The sequence below is a fragment of the Rhinolophus sinicus genome, linkage group LG12 (genome assembly GCF_036562045.2).
Source record: "Rhinolophus sinicus isolate RSC01 linkage group LG12, ASM3656204v1, whole genome shotgun sequence".
NCBI classification, from domain to species: Eukaryota; Metazoa; Chordata; class Mammalia; order Chiroptera; family Rhinolophidae; genus Rhinolophus; species Rhinolophus sinicus.
Genome location: NC_133761.1, coordinates 20637045 through 20661675, shown reverse-complemented (window position 1 = coordinate 20661675; position 24631 = coordinate 20637045). Strand labels below are relative to the sequence as shown.

Here is a 24631-nt window from a genome sequence, read left to right as displayed (position 1 = left end):
CAAATGTAAATTTTAAAATGCTCCCATGGAAAGTTCTATCATGAAAACAAGTTCTGCTGAGAAATTCAGAAATTGTCCATCAAATTCTTCTTTGTCAGCTTGATTTAATAAGACCACCAGAAAAGGTGGTAAGTAGACTATATATCTTCCCAAACCCAATGGCGGTGCTGCACATGTGGATATTTAGAAGCTTCAAAAAGATTTTGAGTGCTGCACATATGGGAGAAAAAAAATCCTTGAAGTACTGACCTTTTAATCTTGAAGTTCAGGAAAAAAGAATTTTTTGAAGCAGTGATGGTAAATACAGGGAGGGAGGAAAGGTTATAAAGAGATCATGTTTCATGAGAGTCTAGAAACCACTGGATCATTAACGTGTTTCCTTTACACTGGAATCTGTTGAAGATGCTCACCCACTAGCTTCAGAACTGCACTGGCTTCTCTGCTATTACACAAGGCTTTGTAAACAGCTGATTGCAAAGTATTAGTATTGGAATTTGTAAACAATAATAAAAGTATCATGTATAGAAATAAAAATTTGCCTAAGCAAACACTAAAGCAAATGGCAAAAAGATTTTTCAGGCACTCACCTGATAAATGCCAAGGAGATTACGTAGTCTGCGTTGACAGTGATAGTCCAGTCACAGTCCCTGCTGTGGGGATATGGGTGAGGGAAGTTTGGCGAAAGAATAAAGCCAGAAGATCCTGTTAAATTGCCTCCACAGGGTGCTTTAAACAAACAAAGAAAACCCATTAAGTGATTAACAAAAATTATCAGCTATCCATATTTGTAAAAAAAAGTTTTCTAAAAAGGATTATGAAGTTTTGTACAGACCTGACTGTTTTATACCACTCCATGCTTGCATATTGCCTTGTTTTTCAAGAAAGACCATTAAAATATTAAATACTTACATCGCATATGAATGTATTGAATTTACCTCCTTTACTGGCTTCAAAAGACATGAAAAAAAACTACATATATACTTATCCCCCTTTCTATTACTAATCTTTTTTTTTTCATGTACAAGAAAAGCATTGAGAAGAGGGGTAGAGACGGTTTCCCCATGTTTACTAAAAAAGAAAAAAAAAAAAGGAAAAAAATCTGAAGCTTACCAGGAAAGTAAGAAACAAGACAAAGCAAAACAAAACCTCAAATAATAAATAGAATGATAGGGTATGAGCTATTTGGCTCATTTTTACACCCTCCCTGGCACCTTTTTTAAAAAAAATGTATTTACGAAGGAAGAGACTTTGATATAGTCAATGAGTAAGAACAGATACTTATCTGAGAACCTACAGCACTTTACAATAAAATCCTCTTATATTGAGTGCTAGGTGGGATATTCCTAAATTCTAGTTAGTTGCTTAACTTGTTAATAAAAATGGACAGTTATTACAATTATTATTTTATCTCCAAACAAAGGTTTCTATAGCACTTCAATGAAAAGTCTCAAAAATTATTAGTGAAATTGAGAGAAAAATTATTTAGGGGATTATTGTTGAGGTCTGTTAAAACAGAGTTTATCATAATATAGATAGATAGATAGATAGATAGATAGATAGATAGATAGATAGATAGATGATAGATAGATAGATAGAAGCCAGCTTCACAAAAATAGAGAAATTAAGATATGGAGGTCCACGGTGGTGGAGTGAGGCTATAAATACGAGAGAGAGACAGAGAGAGAGACAGAGAGACAGAGAGAGAGATGCTCATGATCTCCTGATGTCTCCTACACATAATCAGCTCATCAACATTCTTTAAAAATTATTTACTCAGATACATTTTACCATTCAGTTATAAGGCATGCTGAATTCTTTTGACAGAATAAAACTGGCTTGGGAAGGAGGAGAATTTTGGTTCTGTCAACAAAGCAGATCTCCGTTCTTTGCCTGAGACTAGATATACAAAATCATCATTACTGTTGGGTAATTTTTGTTCTCCAAATTATGGGTGCCCACTATTACCTTTCTCCATGCTCCTATATACCCTTGCCTCAGTGACTCCGTCATAGCAGATGACCTCAGCTCCTACTCTGTGGGGAATATTTATTTGCTCCGACTTAATTGATTTACCATTGCTTACCTATCACCTGTATATTTTTGTGGTATCTTATCAAATGATTAGACATAAAACATCTCACTTCTGTAGTCCTCCCTTTTCAACTCTCAATGCCTCTTGAATATTTCTACAATCAGAGGAGAAAGAGTCCCTTCTATTAAGCAGGGTAACACCAACACCCTTAATCTGGTCATATAATCCCTCTTTCTTCTCCATAATCTTTGTTCATTTATCTCCTTTACTCTCTCTGGTTTCTCCCCCTTTGTCCATAGACGTGCTCAAGCCTCTTTCATCCTAAAAATAAAACAAAATTCTCTATGACCTATTTCCTTTCACCTTTTTTTTTTTTTTTTTTTCAACTGCAAATGTTGAATTGTACCCGATAGTTAAGAAATCCCCTCACCATTTTGTGTTTGGTTAAATGAGCTCACAGTGAGGAACCACCCCTCCCCATATGTCTTATCATGCCTTAGATAGGATCCCTTAAATAAACCCACCTCATTTTCCTATGACAAGACCAGACAGAGTCCCTGCAAATTTCCACTATTTGATTCAGAGGTTTATCTGAACTGCTTCTCCTCACTGATCAATTAGAATAAAATGCCTGTAACCAAACTTTAGTTAAATTTCTCTCCTTCCTCTATTCTCCTGAACTTGGGAACACCCTCAGCCTTGAGCCAGCACACAACCCCTGCTTGGGATAGGCTGGACTGAGAGTACAACATTCACTGGTCTTCTAGCCCATCTGGCCACATTTTCATCCCACTTCCCCCAATAAAAGGCTAGGTTTATTCTAGCTTTGTGTACTCTCTAAAAAAGAAAAAAAAAATCCTTTTTACCTAACCCTTGAGATGCTTGTAGAGTTTCCCTCAATTACAGTTTACATTATTACTTTATATTAATTTCAGGTGTATAGCATAGTGGTTAGACATAATTTATGAAGTGATTCCCCCTGATAAGTCTAGTACCCACCTGGTACCATACTTAGTTATTACAGTATTACTGTAATTATATAGAATATAGTTATTACTATATTCCCTATGCTGTAATTTACATCCTCATGACTATTTTGTAACTACCCATTTATACGTCTTAATCACTTCACCTTTTTCACCCAGCCCCCAAACCCATTACATCTGGCAACCATCAGTTTGTTCTCTATATCTATGAGTTTGTTTCTGTTTTGCTTGTTCATTTATTTTGTTTTTTTAAATTCCACATAGAAGTGAAATCACATGGTGTCTGTCTTTCTCTGTCTGACTTATTTCACTTAAAGGATGCTACGGATCTTAAAATCGCATTGCTCTCCCTGTCACAGCACTTCCCATCCTCCACCCCAACCCTGCAATAATTATTTTTTAATCATAGTCTCTCTTTACTTATTTCCTATACTTTATTTTACAATTCCGTCTTTTGAAAAGGTCTAGTCCCATTGTCTCTTTCTTCACCTATGTGTTGTATTTACCTCTAGTTGGCCGGCATGATTAGTAAAGCAGGTCATCATGGGGGAAAAACAGTTTCTTATATTCCAAAGAAGAGCACCCAAGTATTCATCCTGAGAAAACTTATTTTTATTTTAAATTATGTTTAGAGAGACACAATCACCTTTTTGTTGCTTAGGGATCCAGATATTTTTATTTGGTCTTTTTCAATTCATTCTCTCTCCAGCCATTGCTGTATCTCCCTCAGCTCCTTGTCTGCAACACAAAGGCATCTAAGCTCACACTGAAATGACTTTTGTGTTGACTAATATAATGGCGACTTTTCTTCCTTTATCTTTTTCTTTGTATCTCTGTAGTCATTCTTAACTGTTGACTTTCACTTTAAATTCACTCTCCTTGTTTTTGGAACTCCACTTCTAATTTTCTTCTAGTGTCTTCATATAGACTTCTTACTGCCAAGTGTTTATTCTTTCACTTCCTCTTATAATTTTGGTATTTTCCTGATTTACTCACCTAGTTGTGTCTAATTTTCACTCTATTACATTCTTCCTTGTTGACCATATTTACTATTTGACTTTATTTTCCATTTATGCACTGATGACTCCTTTTTCCTATCTTCTCCATCAGATCTCTGCTTAATTCTAATTTATATGCCCAAATGTTTACTGGTTATCACTTCCTGATAGCCCATCAGTATATCAAACACAGAATATTCAACATATCCAAACCTCAATTCAATTTTGTTCCTTCTTTTGGGTTCCCAAATTGTTTGATTAATGGTAATCATCCACCTATATTCCTAAGCTAGGCATAAGATTCTTCCCTTTTCTTCATTGAATGCTTGTATCTAATCCATCAAGAAACAACTACCAAGACTCTACTTCACAGGTCCTCATAGATATTTTTCAACTCATCTCTTCTTTCCATGGCTACTACCATATTTCTAGATCTGACTTTGTCTGTTTCCAGAATTACTGCAATCACTTCTTTTTCCCCACACCTCTAGGTTCCTCCAATTCGTCTTTCCCCCAGTGAAACATCTAATCATACTATGCCCATGCATGTAATTCCGCAGTTGTTTCACATCGCCTAAAAGATAATGCCTCAACTCTAGCACAGCTTTTATGACCTGACCCCTGCAACCTTTCCAATTAATTCAACTACCACTCTAGACACATCATGTACATGCAAATACCATCAAACTGCTTATAGTTCCTATTACTTCCATGTCTTTGTCCATACTATTCCTTCTACCTGAAATGTCTTTTCCTTTCTACATTTATATAACTCTTATGTTTCAAGATTCATTTTGGCTCTAGGAAGTGTTCCTGAAAATTTCCAACCTGGGATCTGTTTAAACTCTCTCCAAACCAATCTGGAGACATCTCTGTCTATCTTCATTATTTCCCTTGCCATATTGTATTTAAAGATTCCATTAAGGTGCCTGCATTCATGACTAATCTATAAGATAAAGACTGTGTCTTATATCTTATTTTATACCTGGGATTGAGCACATACGATGCATTCCATAAATGTTTGTGGAATTGCTGGTGGGCCTTTGTATTTATTTTGAAGATAGTTAAGATGACTATAGATGAACATATGATCTAATTTGTAGTATGAGTTTTGATATAAATAGCATATTTTGCCTTTGGAACTTGAAAAATCTTATGTGAATTTGGAAAAAAACTAGAAATGTGTAATAATAGCAAATATATATGTATATATATGCATAAAAGACAGAACTGATAGCAAAGTGTTCTCTGTGTTTTTTTTCACATGCTAAAGTAGTGGGATGATGTAATTTGGAGAAGCATGGTAGGGTACTGTTTGTTTCAATTTTCCTTATTTTTCACAGGGAACATTTGCCTTTTTTATTGTTAGACATTTTTTACACGTGCACACATCCATATATACATTTATGTGTGTTAATCCTGTCTCATAAAAGATATAGGAAACTCTATTGCATATATTTTTAAGTATTTTAGTGGATATTTTCCATGATTATATTATTTGGGTATAAGATGCTCTAAAAATTATTTTAATTCTATTATTTAAATTATTTGTCAAGGATTTCCTGTGTGGATGGCAAAAGGGGCTCTATGGAAAGTAACCTCACAGGTTGATCTGATCATAAATTCCTAGCTGGGCAGGTCATGGTGGGCAGTCACACCCCAGGACTATAACTTCTTTAGTGAAAGGTTTAAAGCCAGCCCTGTCATTGTCCTTGTGCATCTAGGTTAACACACCTTTGAAAGGCCAGAAGTAATACCCCTGGAGGGGGTATTAACCCTCAAGAGAGCATAAAACTTGTTAACTATCCTGCAATCCAGTCCTGCCTTGCTCTTTTTCTGAGCCCCATGTAATCTTCCTTATGGTCCCTCCTTAATTTCAAATGCATATAAGAAGTTACAAAACTGTTACTCTCCGGAGCATTTGAGATCTTGCCCCCTGGCATATGTCATCAGTTTGGCTCAAATAAACTCAAAACTTCTCTATAGGTTTGGATGTTTCCTACATTGACATCTGCTGTATTTCCTTACCGTAGTTGATTCTGAAAATCTACAAAAGCCATTAGGACAAACAAAGACATTATCTGACATTTGTATATCCCAAACACTCTGCGAATAAAGAAAATTTTCTTTGCCTTAAATATACCAAACTTTAAATACCATTTGGAAAACATTTATTTATGCATCTAACCATAAAGCATTTAGAATAAAACTCCCCTTAAGTCAAATAGATTTATGAATTAAAGTTTCAGTTAGGTTCTACGGAATTCTGACACTAATGATTTGTTCTGGGGATAGTTTCTTGTGAGGCAGTTATACAGGCAACTATCGATAATTGTTTTACAATCTTCTTAATTTTTTCACCCCAACTAAGTTTTATTTGTTTATTGTCTTTCTCAACAGCCTACCCACACTAATGTCTTTATCTTCATAATGAGAGCTGCTACTTTCCTTCTGGCACTGTCAACGTCATCTTCACACTGTCAATTTTGTTGGAATGAATTCTATATTAATTCTCTTAACTGTGATGTCCTTCTGTTTGATACTTGCTATAAGGCTGACTACTTCTACATGCAAGCAAACTGCTTTACGCTCCAGGGTCTGAGACAGACTTATGGAGTTTCTAAAAAGTTCAGGGTTTAATCTTTGGCACAGTGTTTCCAATCATGGAGTTCTTTCTTATCAGTTTCAGAGGTCAAGCTTCTTGCAGTCTTAGCAATTTTTCAGACATTTTATTTTTAGGTTATTTTCTTCCTCAGAGAAGCTCTAATGCATATCCTCTCTTCAAGCTATCTTTTCCTACCAAAAAATAATACACATCATCATAATCCGTGTAAGAACTTTCCCCAACCTGCTCGATTTAAGTCTGATTTACTGTTCAACTTTTTTTTTCCCCCTAGAATTAGGACTGGCTAGCTAAAGTCTTATCTTTAAATGGAATTTTGTAACAGCTTATCTCAAAACTCTTTAATTCTTTATGTTTTGTAATTTAGTATTTTCTAGAATTTCAGTATAAAGCTGTTCAATATTTTAGGATACTAAACATAAAAACACTTGATACAAGATAGCCTACCCGATAATTCTAATAAGCAGCACCCTTTAACCAGGTCCAAGAATCACAATAAAGCAAGAAGGTCACAGCAAGTCTGTACTGTTTTAACATTTCCTCTTTTAAAAAGATTCTCTTTATGACATACTCAGTCAAATTCCAATTAATTGGAATGTGGCATTTTAATTTAATGGGACTTTGTTAGGTTAACTGAGTAGTAAACAAACAAATGAAAACATTGTTTCAGTCTTTTTTTTCTTTGAAAATGTTTCTTAACGGTATTTTTCTTTATTTATGAGTTAAAGTTATGGTAAATATAAATTAATTAATATTTGATGATTTAGAATCTTGCAATGGTAGATGAAGAAGTCTAAACAGAATTAATGAAGTATAAAGCAAGGTACAGCTAAATCTGAACTAGACCAAGCTATGCCCTTATTTTGTAATTAAAACAAAAAATATCTTTCATATGATTGCCCCTTGTCATCTGCCACATTTTCCACAGAAGTCTAGAATTGACTGTTCCCTGACTAGCTGGTTTGAGCTTTTGGGTGTGTTTCTGTGTGTGTGTGCTCCGATGTCGAGAACAATGCCTAGGAAACACTGAAAAAAACAGAAAGTTTGAGTTTGCAACTCTTGCATAAGAAGTTACAAGGTGGGGTAAAAGACAATCTAAATAATTGAGTCCTTGAGTTTGTTTACTTCTGACTGAGGTACTAAATGCTCTTTTCTTATTACCATTTTTTTTCTCTCTTTTTTTTTTTTTCTTATTACCATTTGAGTTAAAAGAAAACAAAAACAAAAACACAAAAACATAACAATACTATGAATGATTATTTAAATGTATTTATGAGTTGGATATATGTAAATAAAAGTAAGGCTTTCTCTCCTAAATGTGCTCATTTTTCTTGTGCTAAATATTATAAGTAACACAATGATGAACAAGCAATGGAATCTTCTCTCCAGTTGCTTCCAGTGTAGTAAGAAAGAGAATATGTAGAGAAACACAATTTTGAGTACAGACAACATACTTTGGTCAAAATGTGTTATAAATTCAAAATGAGACGAATTCTAAAACACTTCAGGTGAAAGGTTTGAGATTAAACTAGTTTAATATAAAACATCTAATGACATTTAAAAAAAAGATTATATAGCAGGTTTTCTCACTGGTTTATTCCAAAGGTGGTATTTCTAAATTTTTCTCAGACCTAAAGATAAATAATACATATTGTAATTTTCTAGAGTCTAAGTAGGGGATTCAAGAACAGAGCATGGAGATACAAGGTAGACAGTACGAAGTATGGAGCAAGCTACTGCAAATCCTTAGATCATCAAAATAAGAACTGATATTCCTTTAGAACACATGAATTGAACAAAAAGTCAAAGTTTTGAAAGTCAAACACAAGTTCTGATAAAATTTTATTTCTTAGAAGAAATAACCATTGTAGAGGAAAGATCAATAAGGCTCATTTAATATGTAGAGTCTGAATCTTCTCTACAAATATTAAAAGCAGTGAATAACTACATTCATATAGTAGATAAGGGAAAATCAGGAGTTTTCAAGAGCTTCAATTCTTAACTTTTTTTAAAATATCATAAAACCATTGAGACTCTAATAAAATTATGGACACTTCTTCAGGAGAAAAATAACGATCATGTAAAATTTTGTACTTTTTTCAGAGGTTCATAGACCTCTGAAATCTTGAACTCCATATAGATACCTATTCTAGAATATTGTTCTTAATTAATGATAACAATGCACATTTTTAACCATTTTTTATACTTGCATAAAATTTTAGTTGTTTTTTAATTCATACCTATACAGACTGGTGGGCTGGGCTGCCAGAAGTATCGATTTTCTACCTGAATGCAGGTTATTCTTTCCTCTCCTTGAAGCTCATATCCTGGGTCACATTGAAAAACAACAGTGTCCCCAGGTTCTCGTCCATCCCCATTTCGAGTTCCATTCATGGGAACACCTGGATCACGACACGCAGTGGCAACAGAGCCTATCAAAAGATAGAAACAAATGTTCAGTTTTGATGGTACCAAAATCATGTTTCATGTATTGATGCGCTTTTAGAAAATTAACTTAAAAACTGCTCGGGCAATTTTAAATGTCTGCACAATAAATACTTTATTTTGTTGTTGTTGTTGTAAAATAATTTGAATGCTAACTTATTTCAAGGAGGGGCATGATATTTTAGTAGCTAAACAATAGATTTAATTAAAATTAGTAAATGCTCTGTGAAAGACACTGTGACCAGGATGAAAAGAAAGTTGCAGAATGGGTAATGGGTGAACATGTTTGCATGGGATATATTCCACGAAGGATTTGTATCTAGAATATATAAAGAACTCTTAAAACTCAGCTGTGAAAAAAGAAAAAAAATCAAATTACAGAATAAACAAAAAACATTTCAGTGAAGAGGATACCATGGCACATGAAAAGATGTTCAACATTATTAGCCATTAGGGAAATGCAAATTAAAATCACAAAGAGATAGCACTACATACCGATCAGATCAGCTACAAACAAAAATGAAAAACAAACAAAAAAAAACAACAACCTGGTAACACCAAATGGTGACAAGATTCTGGAGAAAACTAAATCACTCATACATTGTTGGTGATAATGTAAGATGGTATAGCTACTCTAAAAAGAAGTATGGTAGTTCCTTGCAAAACTAAACATGGCCTTACCATACAATCCAATAACTGCACTCTTGCACACTTACCCCAGATAAATGAAAACATGTTTACATAAAAACTGAACACAGATGCACATAGCTTTATTTGTAATAGTTGGAAATTAGGAACACAAATGCCTTTCAAAAAGTGAATGATTAAACTGACTGTGGTACATTCATACCATAGAATATTACTCAGCGATAAAAAAATAATAATAATAATAATGATACAACAACTTGGATGAATCTGAAGGTAATTATGATAAGTGAAAAAATATAATTTGAAAAGGTTACATACATACTGGTTGACTCTACATGTAATTTGTTTTTTTTAATTTATTGTAACTTTATTTTTATTTTTTATTTTTTATTTTTTTAGTTTATTGGGGTGACAATGGTTAGTAAAGTTAACTTTCTTGAAGTGACAAAACTGAGGTTGGAAAAAACAGATTAGTGGTTATCAGAGGTTGTCGGGGGAGGGGATAGAAGAAGGTGACTGGCTACAAAAGAGTAACATGAGGGATCCTTGTGATGGAACTATACTGCATCTTGACTGTGGGGGTGGTGGTCATACAAACCTACATAGAGCTAAATAAACACAAATACACAAATGAGTATACATAAAACTAGTAAAATCTGAATAAGATCGGTGAATCCTATCAATGTCAATTTTCTTGTGAGATCATGCTATAGTTATGCAAGAAGTTATCTGGAGGAAACTGGATGAACAGTATAGAGGCACTATCTATAATATTTCTTACACCTGCATGTAAATCTAAAATTATCTAAAAATTAAAAGGTAAAAATGTGATAGGAGAGTAGTTTGAGACTATAGTAACGTAATCATTCTTCTATACACAGTACATCACACATTTAATAATAGCTAACTCTAATTATTCTGGTTAATGGAACAATATATTATTTTAAATGATCACAAAGTAGATTTACCCTAAAGCATATGTCAATTAAGTATCAAGACAAAGAAGCTATTAAAATTTCCATTTAAACTGTTGTTAAACTATATTTATAACGTAGAATTCAGCACTTGTACAAATTATGTTTTAAATTGCATATTAATGACACAAACTGCTGGATTACAGACACATAACTGACATCCATTCATTCATTCACTTACTAATTTAATACATTCTAGGCATTGTGCTATGTGCTAAGACTACAAAGAAGAAATGAACAGACACAAATAGAACTGAACAGACATCAAATTGTTTTGTATAGTGGTGGTACTGATTAACAGATTGAATCGTATACATCCCTTAGTAGGTAGATATACATGTAGAGAGGTAGACAGACGAATGGATTAATCAATCTGTTAATTCATCCAACATATTTCTTATAGTTCATCTCTCTAATACACACATAACAACAAAGAAACCAGAGAATCTACACATAGTACTGTAATATTCTGACTCAAAGTTGTGTGGAAATCAAGAGGACCATATCACTTAAAGAACTTAGAAAAAAAAAAGGATATTGGTGGCATGTATACATAAGCCAACATCATGTAAAAGCAGCAGAAATAACAGAAGAAGTGATCATATATATTTTATTTACATTTTTTAAAGGGTAAGTTTATTTTTTGAAAGGGTATGCTCATAAAAGGTTACATTTTTAATAGGGTTAAAAATGTAGACTACAAGTGTCATTTTTACCAATTAAAAGAAACAAAATCTATGTATCATTTTATATATAGAGTGCCAAAATATCTATACACATTTTAAGAAAAGAAAAAACTATTAAAATTGTAATATTCAATATATACTGATAACAAAAAGATGAATACAAGTCACATGTGTACAATTTTTGGCACTCCTAGTATATAATCAGAAGTCATTGATTTGCTTCATTTTATCGATAAACTAGTGCTTCTGAGCAATGGGCTGGAATAGGGACAATACATGTATAATTCCTTTAATTTTCTTAACAATCTTAGGAGTCAATTGTCATTATTATCCTTATTTTAGTGGTGAGAAAACTAGGGTTAGGTAGATTAGCCTGTCAAATATTACAAAAACTAAAGACTACAGAACCGCGATCTGGAACCAAGTCTGCCTGAATTCAGAACACATCCTTAAATGTTACACTAGACTGTCCTCTTCTATCCATAACTGTTCCAGAAATGCAATTTCTCTCCTTAGTTAAACAAAATAAAATAATAAACCCCACTAAGAGACTATGAAAAAGCTAGAGATTATATCCATAAATAAAAAAGCTACAGGTGGCATAAATCTGAATCCACCTTAAAAAAAAAAAAAAAAAAAAAATTAAATCTACCTTCATACAAGTAATGTATTTTTGAGAGACTTCTTTTTAATTGTTAATAAAAAATCAAATTCATATTGGAGAATATCAATATGGGAAGGGGGGAAAGGACTTGATTCCAACTTCTAAGTGAATCTATTCTGTAATACCCATCCTTGTTCCTTATCAGAGCATCCATCATGTATCACAGGGTCTGAGCAATTATAATCTTATAATATTTATAAGATAGTTTCCACCAACTATTTAGGATAGTTTCCACCAACCTAAAACTGATCTATAGATTGGTTTTACAATTTATAAGTGGAGTGATGTTCATTTAAGATGTTTTTGTTGAAAAGAAGTGACATAAATGTGATATATGTTATGGCTTTTAAATGGAAAAATAGTAATAACATGAAATATTATGAAAAACTTTTTTTCTTTTTTGAGGCTTCCCATGTGGTGGATTCTGTCTGCAAGAAGCTTGAAGCTTAAGAACAACATTCTCAAAAGAAAAATTGTACATCTAACAATGTTACAAAAACACATCAAATGAAAGCAGTTGGTATAATCCTGTCTTAGCTGAGTTTGAGGGAAAAAACGTGGTTTAGCTCTATTGTTGGATTTACCGGCTTAAAGATTTAAAGTGGAACCAAGTAACTAAAATAAGCTAATGTGTAATATTTTAAATGACAACTAAGATATATTGTGTGTAAATATGCATTTGCCTTTGGTCTGGTTGACTTGAAGAAAGAAAGATAGTAAACTCCTCTTGTTCCTTTTTCTCTTAATTAATAAACAAATTAGTAGCAAGATTTCAAAGTACAGTAGAGAATGATGGGGTTTAATGAAAGACCAAAGAAGTTTTTTTCTCTTGCAATTGCTTGAGTTCTAAAAGCAATTAGTCAAATATACACAGGAACAATTACTTGGTGTGAATACTATTATGTTATTTTCTTTTCTTATTGAAAGATTCATCACCATAACGGTTATACTCTGTGTTTGTGGATAGACAAAATTATAATAATTTTACCACCAACCATTCTTGTTTTCTGTATCTAATAGAAACTGTAGCCACTGAATTAAGTAAATAATGATTTAAGGAGCCATGCTATATCTCCTTTATGAGTGAAATAATTTCACATAATTTGGATGATTAAAACAGCAATTATGTAATGTTAGAACTTAAAATATTAGTCACATATGTAAAATAGATTAATAATTTTTATTGGGTATTCATTTTTCACTTTTGTGGAACATACAATTTTCAAAATATATATTTCTTATTTGCATTTTCTTTTTGTTGTTATATATGTTTTCAAGTAGGTGTTTGATCCTCTCTATTTTCTCCTGTTCTGGAACAAGATAAAGTGTGTTTCTATAGAATGAAGACTTTTTCTGTAACTGAGCATTTTAATTTATCAACTATTTTAAACATATAATACAAAATATATGTCAGAAAATAATGTATTTATCATCAATGTATCAACATGGGTAATTTTTATTTCCTTGTTTTCTTTAGTTCAAATTGCTTCAGATTTAATTGATAAAATGAATATCTATCTGTATTTGTTCTATTAGGTTTAAGTTTGCCATTCATTTCTGATTTTTCCAAACATAAATATGCAAAGAAGGAGAAATTCCAACAAAGTGTCTTAACAACCTTGTAATAATATCATGAAAGGAACATTCTGGAAAGTGCTTATATCCTATAATATCCAAATATAACTTGGATTTCACTTACAAAACTTTATGAAATTGACAATAAAAGATGATTTCCCTTTCTTTTTTTTTTCCTTTTCCTCAAATGGATTGGCCATTTATATTTTGGTTAATCAAGAATAGAAATTATCAAGTGGCTAGTTTGTCACTTGCCAGCTGTAGACTGTGTTCCCTATACCAGCTGATTATTCAGTAGAAATCACACTAGTCAGAGGGAAAAGGCATATAAATGGGAGAGTATGTGAGTAGCTAATATTATTAATATGTAATTATTATAGGGCACTTACTATCTTAAAAAAAACACTGTACTATGAGCTGTATCTCATTTGATTCACAAGAAGTTGGGTACTATTATCATTGTTTCCCAATGAAAAATTTGAGGCTTAAAAGGATAAGAAATTTTCCCAACATCACACATTATTTAGGGCAGTCAAAGTGGGAATGCAGACTTGAGACTATACCCAAGAGACATTTCTTAAGTAAAATTGATAGACTCTGTAATAACAAGTGTTTAAAATGTGGTCTATATAAGTTAAAATATGATTACTTAAACTCAATAACATACAACTCAAATGATATGATTAAATTGAAATTTCTAAAATATGTTATTAATCTTTAAATAAAAAAGAGTGATCATCTGTCTATCATACTGATTGGAGTAGTCCAAAAACCTATACATTTATAACATTTAACTTTAAGTGTAATTAATTTTTTACTAAAAAATGCACAGATATAAACATTATTGTCTTATCTACAAGACTCCTTTGGTATAAATTGTGTCAAACTGAATAAAGTCAATGTATCTAAGAAAGAGATATAATTATTCAATATGAAGGGCAGTTAATTTAGAATATATACCAATAAAATGATTATAATCATGATTACTGTCTCTAATGAGAACATATAGTATAGGAAACACTTGTCTAGACTTGGCTGTTTATACTATAAAGGTAAAACACAAAATCCTTATGAAATATCATACCCATTTTTAAATGGGTACAAAGCCTTAGTAATGTTAAATCCATGCTCTTAACAAAGTGGGGATTTTAACTCAAGAAACAGCTGGGCTCTTAAACACAACAGTAAATTGTCTCAGCACAAACCTATCCCATTACCATATAAAACAAAACAAAGTCATGTCCTACTAATAGAACTTAGCCAGTTGTTCATTGATGAAAGAATTAACAACAACAAAAAATTAGACCTAGTTTGAAATGAAAACGCAAGAGCTATTTAACAGTTTATAACTGTTCATAACACACAAAAACTTCCTGCTGCTGATATTTAACCATAAAAGGAAACAAAAAAAGACTCAAGGTTATTTTTGTTGGTATTATTAGAAACAATAAAAACAAAATTGGACTTATACAGGCCAAATTGTGTCAGATATGTTCCAAATTATATTCTTTAAGTATTTATAATACCAAGGACATTCCACTCCATTTTTTTTTTTTTTCGTTTTCCTTTTCTTCTTCTTGTCAGATTTCTTTCCTTATATTTCATGGAGAGAGTAGAAGGCATAAGATAGGCAGCCGCTCATTTTACCACCATGGAATCTATCTGGTGTCTCCTGCTGCATTGGAGAAGGCACCCTTGCTCTACATAAAGTCAACCTTAGTTTGTGTGATGCTGGTGTTATATCCTCTTTACTTCTCAAGGACCTCATCTGTATGTAGTAATTCTCATCTCTTCAGAATTACCAGTTCCTCCTTCCTTACTGGGTCATTCCCAATATTATACAAATGTGGCTTATATCTTCCATCTTAAATAATCAAACGGAACTCTCATTATACCCCCACCCTCTACCAACTGTTTTTTTTTCCATTTCTCTCCTTTCTTTAGTAGGAAATGTAGTAGACATCTCTCCCCAAGAATATATTTTGTACAAGTGTCTCCAGTTTCATCATCAGCCTTTCTTCTGATATATTCACTAAATTGTTCTTGTTAAATCTAGGCTTCCAAATCCAATGGTAACTTTTATGCTTTCTTTTTTCAGAAACTTCTTAGCAACATTTGTTAAAGCTGATCATACCTTCTTTCTTCAAGCATATCCTTTGCCATCTCTACCTTTTTAACTTCATGACTGAGGGATGGGGTACCTCAAGGATTAATCCTTAATGCTCTGCTCTCTTCTTTCTACAATTCTCCCCGGATAACTTCATTTGGTGCCACAGTTCTAAATACTTATTTGATCTTAATCCCTCCCAGATTTATATATTTAACCTTAATGGCTCTCCTGAGTTGCAGACCATTCTATTCTACTGCCCATTTAACTTTTTCACTTGACTCTCTAATAGACTCAACATGTCCAAACATTTGCAAAATTATGAAATCTTTTCATATTTAGATTTGTAGAAAGAAAAATGAAAAAAGGTAATTAAAATTTCACCTGTGTATACAAATTTTTCCTATGCTATTCATGTCAAAAAAAGCAAATAAATACAGTTCCATTTTGAAAGTAAAACATTTCTCATTGCAAATTCACTTTTAATTCAGTATAATACCTAGATACAAATGCTTTTGTTACAAATCAGTTCACCATTAAAAGCTAAAACCTACTGACATAAGAAAAAAAAGTGAACATCAGCAAAAATACAGAATCTTGTAATTTTTGCTTTATTTTTAATGTCAGTGATTTTACCCTGTATGGTAGCATTTATTTATAACAATTTTTAATCTGGTTATTATAATAAGTTTGAAATAAACTTGTAATGACAAATTTTTGCTTTCAAAACAGAACTCTTTTTAGGGGCCATTATTCTGTCTATCACACCTTATCCACAGCAAGGAGAACACAGGAATCAAAACCTTTCAGACAACCTTTTTAAGACAATTGGGTTATTATTAAAATTACTGAGCTTGCCTCATATAAAGACAGGCAGGAAAGGAAACAGGAAATAGAAGATAACTGACAATGAGCCAAAAAGACAAGCCTTATATTGAAACAAGGATCGATGCCTATACTTTTAGAGACCACAGATATCCCCCCAACCCCTAACTCCCCCAAAAAACCAGAACGCTTTTTATTCCACCCAAAACAACTTGTATCCATTGCAGTTTTTTCTTAATAATTCTTAATAATATGGGTGCATAACTCAGAATGTGAAAAAAAGACAGAATAGAATTTCATAACTACCTATTGTATAAACTAGAAACAATTGTATAAGATATGTTGCTCTTATGCTAACTATATATAACAGCATATCTTAGCATGCATTAAGAAACAGTTTATGTTTTAGTTTGAGAGAGTTTACATTAACATTACTCAGAATTTTTTTTACAATGCCCTCACTCTTCACCAATTATCTAATCCACTGAAAGAGTTAATTACATTTATTAAGTAAGGTGACTTTATCAGATCAACCTTTGGTATAACCAAGGAATAAATTATTCAAATATGTAAGAAAATGAAGAGACTCTTCCACAATAATTAAAAATAGCTCATTAAATAAATATTTGCAAAATGAATGAATGAACAAAACTATAATGAGTCATTTCAGTGTATGCTAAAGTTTCATTTATAATTCAATTATTTTTTTGACACTGGGAAACATTTATTTCAACTACTCAGTTACACAACATTAATATTACATTTTAACTTGCTTTAGTCTTTCTGGATAACCTGAAGATGTTTTCAGAACAAAATAGCACTAAGTACTACAGAATATGACTATGTTTTCACCATTGTTACAATTCATTGATATTGTATATGTACTTCTAACTTCTCTTTTTTCTTTTTGTTTTTATCCAGTTATGAGTGTAATTTAATTGGAGGTATGCATTTTACCTAATACAGTTTTTACCATTGTAACTACTTAGTGCTTGTATAAATTTCAACTAAAATATAGATAACTTGACCTATTAATCAGAGATAATGTCTAAATTATTATCTTAGTGACTTTTGGCAAATTAATATTCCAGTTTTCTTTCTGCATTACTTTGTATAACAAAGAATAAATACATTAAAATCACTCATTAAGTTACGGTGGGTCCTCTGTTCAGAAAGTTGACTCTTTGGTATAAACTTGTTTATCTCAAACCCTTTCAAAAAGAAAAATCTTGGATTTCATACAGTTGAATAAGCAATGTTATCAAAAGGAGAAGAGACTAGGTTTTAGTCTCTACTGTAGTAAGAAAGGGAAAATGACCAGGTTGTATAAATTCCCTGAATTTTAGCTACATTCATCTGCAAAACTGGCATAGTGATATGCCTGATTTAGTATCAGATCAAATCCTAAAGTTCCATATTAACAACTATATTAAATCTAAGAAAATATCAATTCTGAAATGAATGTTTAAAGAACAGTAGATTTTACTGTTCACTGTGTAGTTTGTCTAAAAAGCAGTTATTATTATTATTATTATTATTATTATTATTTTGCAATATCCAGAGAGCTGAGAAAGGTCATTGTCCAAACTTGATAAGCACAAGGGCTTACATTCCTCTCTTCCAGTTTTATTGCCTTATAGTTTTGTATTGACTAAGAAATGACATTATATTCTCCAATTCACTATCTATAGGGAAATCAAATTGGGCAATGGGAATATTTAACCTGGAAGGAAATCTCTTCCAGAGTCAAATCAATCATAAAATATTTGACATACAGATGGCAACCTAGAGGTGGATTTCACTCTGGAGAATTCTGACCTTGATTGAGCCCTTGCTTTGTACAAGATCCATCAATTTTATAAAGAATGTTCAATATTGTCATTAGGCCTATAGCCTGCCAGCAACTCAGTAATATAGCTATCTGTAGAATTGCATTATGTTTCTAAGGCTACACCTAATGATATGGCAAGTCAGGTTAAAGTAGATGGCAGCATGACAGAGTCATTCCCATCCACTTAGGAGGGAAACAAAGCTGCTTAATGCATGGGATGCAAAAGAAACCTCAAAGTCAGCGTTGTAATAGACTTCCAAATATACAGAAATCTCTTTCAAAAATACATATTTATTCATTTATTTCACCAGATAAATGTTGTGCACCCACAATGAGGCAGGTATTATGGTTGATACTGAAGCTGTATTTTAATAAGAAAACATCTCCCTACCTTCATTAATTATTATGCTCCAATATAAGGACTCAAGTGGGGATAAAATTACTGACAATTTTTGTGAAATCAAAAGCTATGTTAGGTTGAAGACTGTCAAAGTTACCTATACAGGAAACTGATTTTATATATAAAGATTATAAAAGATAATATATATAAAAGTATAATTTGAGAAAGAATTCTAATATTTGGAGATCACCAGAATTAATAAGCAAAAACAGAGTAAAATCACATACAAGCAGTTTTACATTATTTCTGACTGACAGTATACAGTATCAGTGTACTTTTAATTTTACATTATTAGTTTTTTTCTATATAATCAGATTCATTTAGTATATACTAATTACTAAGTACAGGTGCAGGGTCAAGTTTTGGGGATACAACTATCAACAAAATAATATCCTTGCCCTTCAAAGGGACAGCAGATGTGTACATGGCTTTAACATAATAAAATGGGTATTAAAGTCAGGTGACTTTTTGCCATTCAAAATGAAAAATTCTGGGACTGGAACAAGAAGCTAAGAATAATTTAAATTATGTAATTAAAAATCTGTATTGACTACAAAATTGACAATTATTGATAAACATTTCAATAGAGTTATCTATATACAAACTACTTTAACAATAAAATAATTTCTAAAGAAAATGCTATATATCTGTGCACAAAGAAACATTCTTTACACGAATTACCTAAACATTAAAAATAACGCAAGTAAAATAATAATTTGTGGTACACATGTACATTCTTTAATCAGTTTCTTATCCTTAGTTACTGTTTTTTCCGTCTTTTTTTCCTAAACAATTTTTTTCAATATATTCTTATTTTTACCAGTATTGTTAAAGTTTTTTTTTTTTTTTTTTTTTTTTTTTAATACATTTTCAATTGTTGGCAAGTTCAACTGATGTCTCCACAAGCCATACTATTTTTAACAGAAAAAGGTTTTACTTTTTAGGTGCTGAGGTAAATTTAGGGCTATTTTTTTAAATGGAGAAAAATTTAAATTAGATTGTTTTCGATAGCAATGTGTATACCTTCAGCTTAACTATTTCCACAGACACTGAATATTTACTTCTTTTCAGAATACCTTTCTTTGACAAAATTTTTTACGATATAAAACTTGTCAAGCAAGTTGTTTTAAATTGTGATTTTTGAATATTTCACTTACAAGCTCTATAATTGTATGTTGTCTCAATTTTATTCCATTTTAGTATAAATTTAATCCTATTAAAAATAAAAACTTCATCAAAAGATCTTTTCTTCCCACAAGTTAATTCCTACTGAAGCACAATGATATGTTAAAATTTTAATTATGCAGTGTTTGAGCTTTCATACCTTTAGAGAGACAACATTTTAATATCTTTCTGTTTGCAAACTTTTTTTTAAATAATTGCAATTCACCCAAAATTTCAAAAGCTGAAGATCTTTAGCACTCCAGAAAGTGAGTTTTTTTTTAAATTTAATGATTCATTGGGATGATAATTGTTAGTCAAGTTACATACATTTCAGGTGTACAACTCTGTATTACATCATCTATAAATCACATTGTGTGTTCACCACCCAGAGTCAGTTCTCCTTCCATCACCATATATTTGATCCCTTTTACCCTCATCTGCCACCTCCCTCCCCCCTTACTCTCTGGTAACCATTAAACTATTGTCTGTGTCTATGAGCTTTTGTTTCTTCATTTGTTTGTCTTGTTCTTTTGTTGTTTTCAGTTTTATATTCCACATATCAGTGAAATCATTTGGTTCTCTGCTTTTTCTGTCTGACTTATTTCGCTTAGCATTATACTCTCAAGATCCATCCATGTTGTCGCAAATGGTACAATTTCATCTTTTCTTATGGCAGAATAGTATTCCATTGTGTATATATACCACAACTTCTCTATCTATTCATCTATTGAAGGACACTTCGGTTTCCATGCCTTGCCCACTGTAAATAAAGCTGCAGTGAACGTTGGAGCACATATGTCTTTATGGATAAATGTTTTCAGATTTTTGGGGTAGATACCCAGGAGAGGGATTGTTCGGTCATATGGTAATTCTCTTCTTAATTTTTTGAGGAAACTCCACACTGCCTTCTATAGCAGCTGCACCCATCTGCATTCCCACCAATAGTGTATGAGGGTTCCTTTTCAAAAACTGAATATTTTGATGGATATTTTCAGCTGATTTTAATGAAAAACAACCATATTTGAAGGTTTTATTATTATTATTTTTTTAATTCAACACCATGATAGAACATTTTGGTTGGTTTTGCAAAAAGAAAATGTTTCACAAAGAAAAACCTTTCTAAGTCTGAATGACAATGAGCAGAAAAAAGAGAAAACAATACTGACATATTAAATTTTACTCATTCATTTTTGAATCAGCATTACCCTGTAATATACACAAAATATAATGCAATTATTTCACTGCATAGAAAAATATTTGTAAATTTTAGCAATAGTTTTTGTGATAATGGATAGAATTTGTTTGGTCACAGTTATGAATTACATGTACACCACAACCAAATCTAAGTACATTTTTGTTTTTTAATTTTGCAAGAGGTTTGTTTCTATCATGAGGCTCTGTGTCACCATAATTTATATTTTTATTATGATCACAAAACAAACAAATTTATATTTAATAAAAAATTTTAATGTGATCTTTGTCTCATTTTTAACAAAATTAAAAGGGTGAAAAGGTGAGGAATTACTAAGATGTACAAATTGGCAGTTATAAAAATAATCACAGGGATGTGAAATACAGCACAGGGAATATAGTCAAAAATATTTTAATCGCTATGTATGGTATCAAATGTATGGTATCAAAAACATTCTAAAATCACTGCCATTTTTACTCATCCCCTCCATGTTTGTTTTGTCATTAGTTTTTACTTTTTCATGCATATGTGTTTGTGTGTATGTACCCCTTAATTTACTGTTGTAATTACACATGGTCTGTCTACTTGTGCCTTTTAACCTTTGTACTAGCTTCAGCATTGGTTGATATACTGCTTTTAATATGTGTTTGCCTTTGTCAGTGAGAATTTGATATTACTTTATTTTATTTTACTTATTCATATTTTTTTAAATTTTCTTCTTCTCCTTCTCCTTCTTCAAGAAGTCCCGTAACATTTCTTGTAACATTGGTTTGGTGGTGATGAACTCCTTTACAGCTTTTTCTTGCCTGGGAAGCTCTTTATTTCTCCTTTAGAACTAAAGGAGGAATCATTTAGAATCAAACAAGGGATAAAGAGCTTCCCAGACAGGAAAAAACAGAATACCCAGTAAGTTTTCTTTTATTTTTAATTGAGATGTTATTAGGTATTTTTGGTGATTAATGCACAGACATTATGAGCAATTTGTACATAATCTTTATTATGTAACTACAAGAAGTCTAAAAACCATGTAGTTAATCTAAACTGCTATTCCAATGATTTATTATCTTAAAACTTCTACATAATATGTTCTAACTAGAATACCAGATTTCTATACCTCAAAATATTAATACACTGTTAGGTCGAAAGTCCCAATATTTCATGTATATCATACACCCTATGTTATCAATCAAAATATTCCATCTTTCAATTTAGGTTGACAACATACTAAAAAAAAAAAAAATAAATAAAAAATGGCCTATTATTATCAATTCTGTCATGGTGCCAAAGATATTATAAATCCTACACCAGAGAATACTTTTATTTAGGAATTAATTCCACTAAATAGAACATGGCTATAGAAGATAGGTACTTTAAAATAATCAAAACTTATTTAATATAGCGGACTTACTGAAAATGATGAGGATAAAGTCAATACATTATCATGGCTTCAAGTTACCATTATATTTTAGAATAGAAAAGTGTCCCCTCCATGGCTTACAGAATGTTAACATCATACATAAGGCAAGGAAGTTTCATTTAATTCAGTTTTATACTAACTTTTTGGTTGTAAATAAAAATAACCAATCAGCACAATTCCCCCCCCCCTTTTTTTCCCACTTATCTAAATACTTTTTATTGAAATGAGATCAAGCAGAACTCCCTGCTTTTTATAAAATGTGTTTCTGGATGTACTCGAACACTTTGATTTACACATAGTAACAAAAATTATTCTAGGTTCTTTCAGGCTATTTTTTGGGCTTAGTTTCAACTTTGGCAAGGATAAGTTTGTCTGATGTCCTTGATAATCTCTGCTTGGGCTCTTCTTGACAGCCACATTCAGCTGAACTGACCTATCTTTGGGACATCTCGGGGGAATCAGCTTTCTTAAGAAATGAATATTCAGCGTGTACTTTTTCATGAAACATACTTTGAAAAACAAATCCCATTGCTTCCATAAGTGTCTGTTGCGAAGTATTCTTTAAAGTATTGCTATGATAAAATAAATAGTTGTGAATTTAACACATACAATAAAGAAATACACTCCTGGCAAGAGCATTCACACTATATTCTATAGCGATACAGCACATCTACGGAGCCTCTCTTTCTGCGCGTATTTCAAGAACACGTTTCCCAATACTTCAGCCAATTCATAGCCAGGCAGCTTTATGCAGTTTTTAAACCACAGCACAGACTATAATACAATGTGCTGTTATATTAAATAGCTGGCAGAGGAACTTCATCAAATGCTTCTCCCACTACCATCCAGGATCACAAGGGATTAGATGTTTGTATCTGAGAATATTTCATTTTATCTACAAGTGCCCTATACTGCTGTCCTTGAAAGGGAAGAGTGAATTACCTTGCATCTGGAAAAGATTGGGAACCGGAGATGAGTTATCAATTTTTGTCTTTCAAATTTAACCATGTGCTATCAGTACTCTGAGGACTGAAAACACATCTCTCACACTACTAGGTGAGATCAAACACAAAGCAGAGCCCTAATAAATATGCTTTGGCAATTTTAACAGATCTATTAATAATGAGACTGTGTGTTATTAGAAAAATGGAAAATACCAGCCAAGTGCCAAACCAGTGAGGATGCCCGGATAACAGGCATAAACCAAGACTGTCCTGGGCAAGCTGGGACCCTTGGCCGGAACATCTGGCTGGGACATCTAAGACAACATGCACATAATGCCAGAGCAGTGCCAATGTGGAAGTGACTCAGTCTGCCTAGTTGTTCATCAGTACTAGAAGTATCATCTGACCTGGGCTTTGGAAAATGACTGAGATTCATAGATTTTGAATGTGGATATAAGTGTTTCAGGAAGATGGAAGAGAGTTTACAAAAGAAGCAGAAAAGTGAAAGGACACTGTCCTGCAGGGTTACATGACGGGACGTATGGAAATGAATAGTGCTGGATGAAGCTGGTGGGTAGTCGAGATGCAAATTGTGGAGGCTTTATATGCAATCCCAAACTTCTGAACTTAAAGTGACCATGTGGCTATTACAGAATTTTAAACGGAGGAGTAATGTCTGATTTGTATTTTAAAAACATCAGTGAGGTGGAAACGTGGAGAAAAATCTGGCTGGAGCGATAATGAAGTGAGTGGCCAGTCAAGTGTTACAGCAATGCAGGCGGTAATAATGAGGATGGGAACAAAGGCAAGGGCATCATGCAGGCCTGTGAGGCTGGGAGACATCAACCTCTCATGGCTAAGCGATCCATTTCCTTGAGAATTTTCAACAATAGAGGCTACGTGCCTTGGTATTTTGTATTGCTCAGCAGGGGCAGATTCTTAACAGAGAGGTCAAAGAGTGAAGAGCATAAAAAAGGCTCTGTCAAAATAACCTATTCTGTTGGCAAATGACAGCATGATACTCAAAGATGGCCTCCCTGTGGAACTAAAGTGGGACGAGACAGGCAGATTACAATTTAAGCAGGAGATATAGAGGCTGACTGCTGAGAACCAAGGACAG

The 24631-nt window shown here is 32.4% G+C and overlaps 1 protein-coding gene across 6 annotated transcripts in view; it reads right to left on the bottom strand.

The window, feature by feature from the left end:
- CSMD3 (CUB and Sushi multiple domains 3) overlaps nt 1-24631 on the bottom strand; it is a 1090811-nt gene that overhangs the window by 270459 nt on the left and 795721 nt on the right. For all 6 annotated transcript variants that reach the window (XM_074316364.1, XM_074316366.1, XM_074316365.1 and 3 more), the window contains 2 exons: nt 8880-9071; nt 588-726 (listed from right to left, as the gene is read on the bottom strand). In XM_074316364.1, the coding sequence (XP_074172465.1) occupies nt 588-726; nt 8880-9071 (331 nt within the window). The remainder of the gene's footprint in view (nt 1-587; nt 727-8879; nt 9072-24631) is intronic.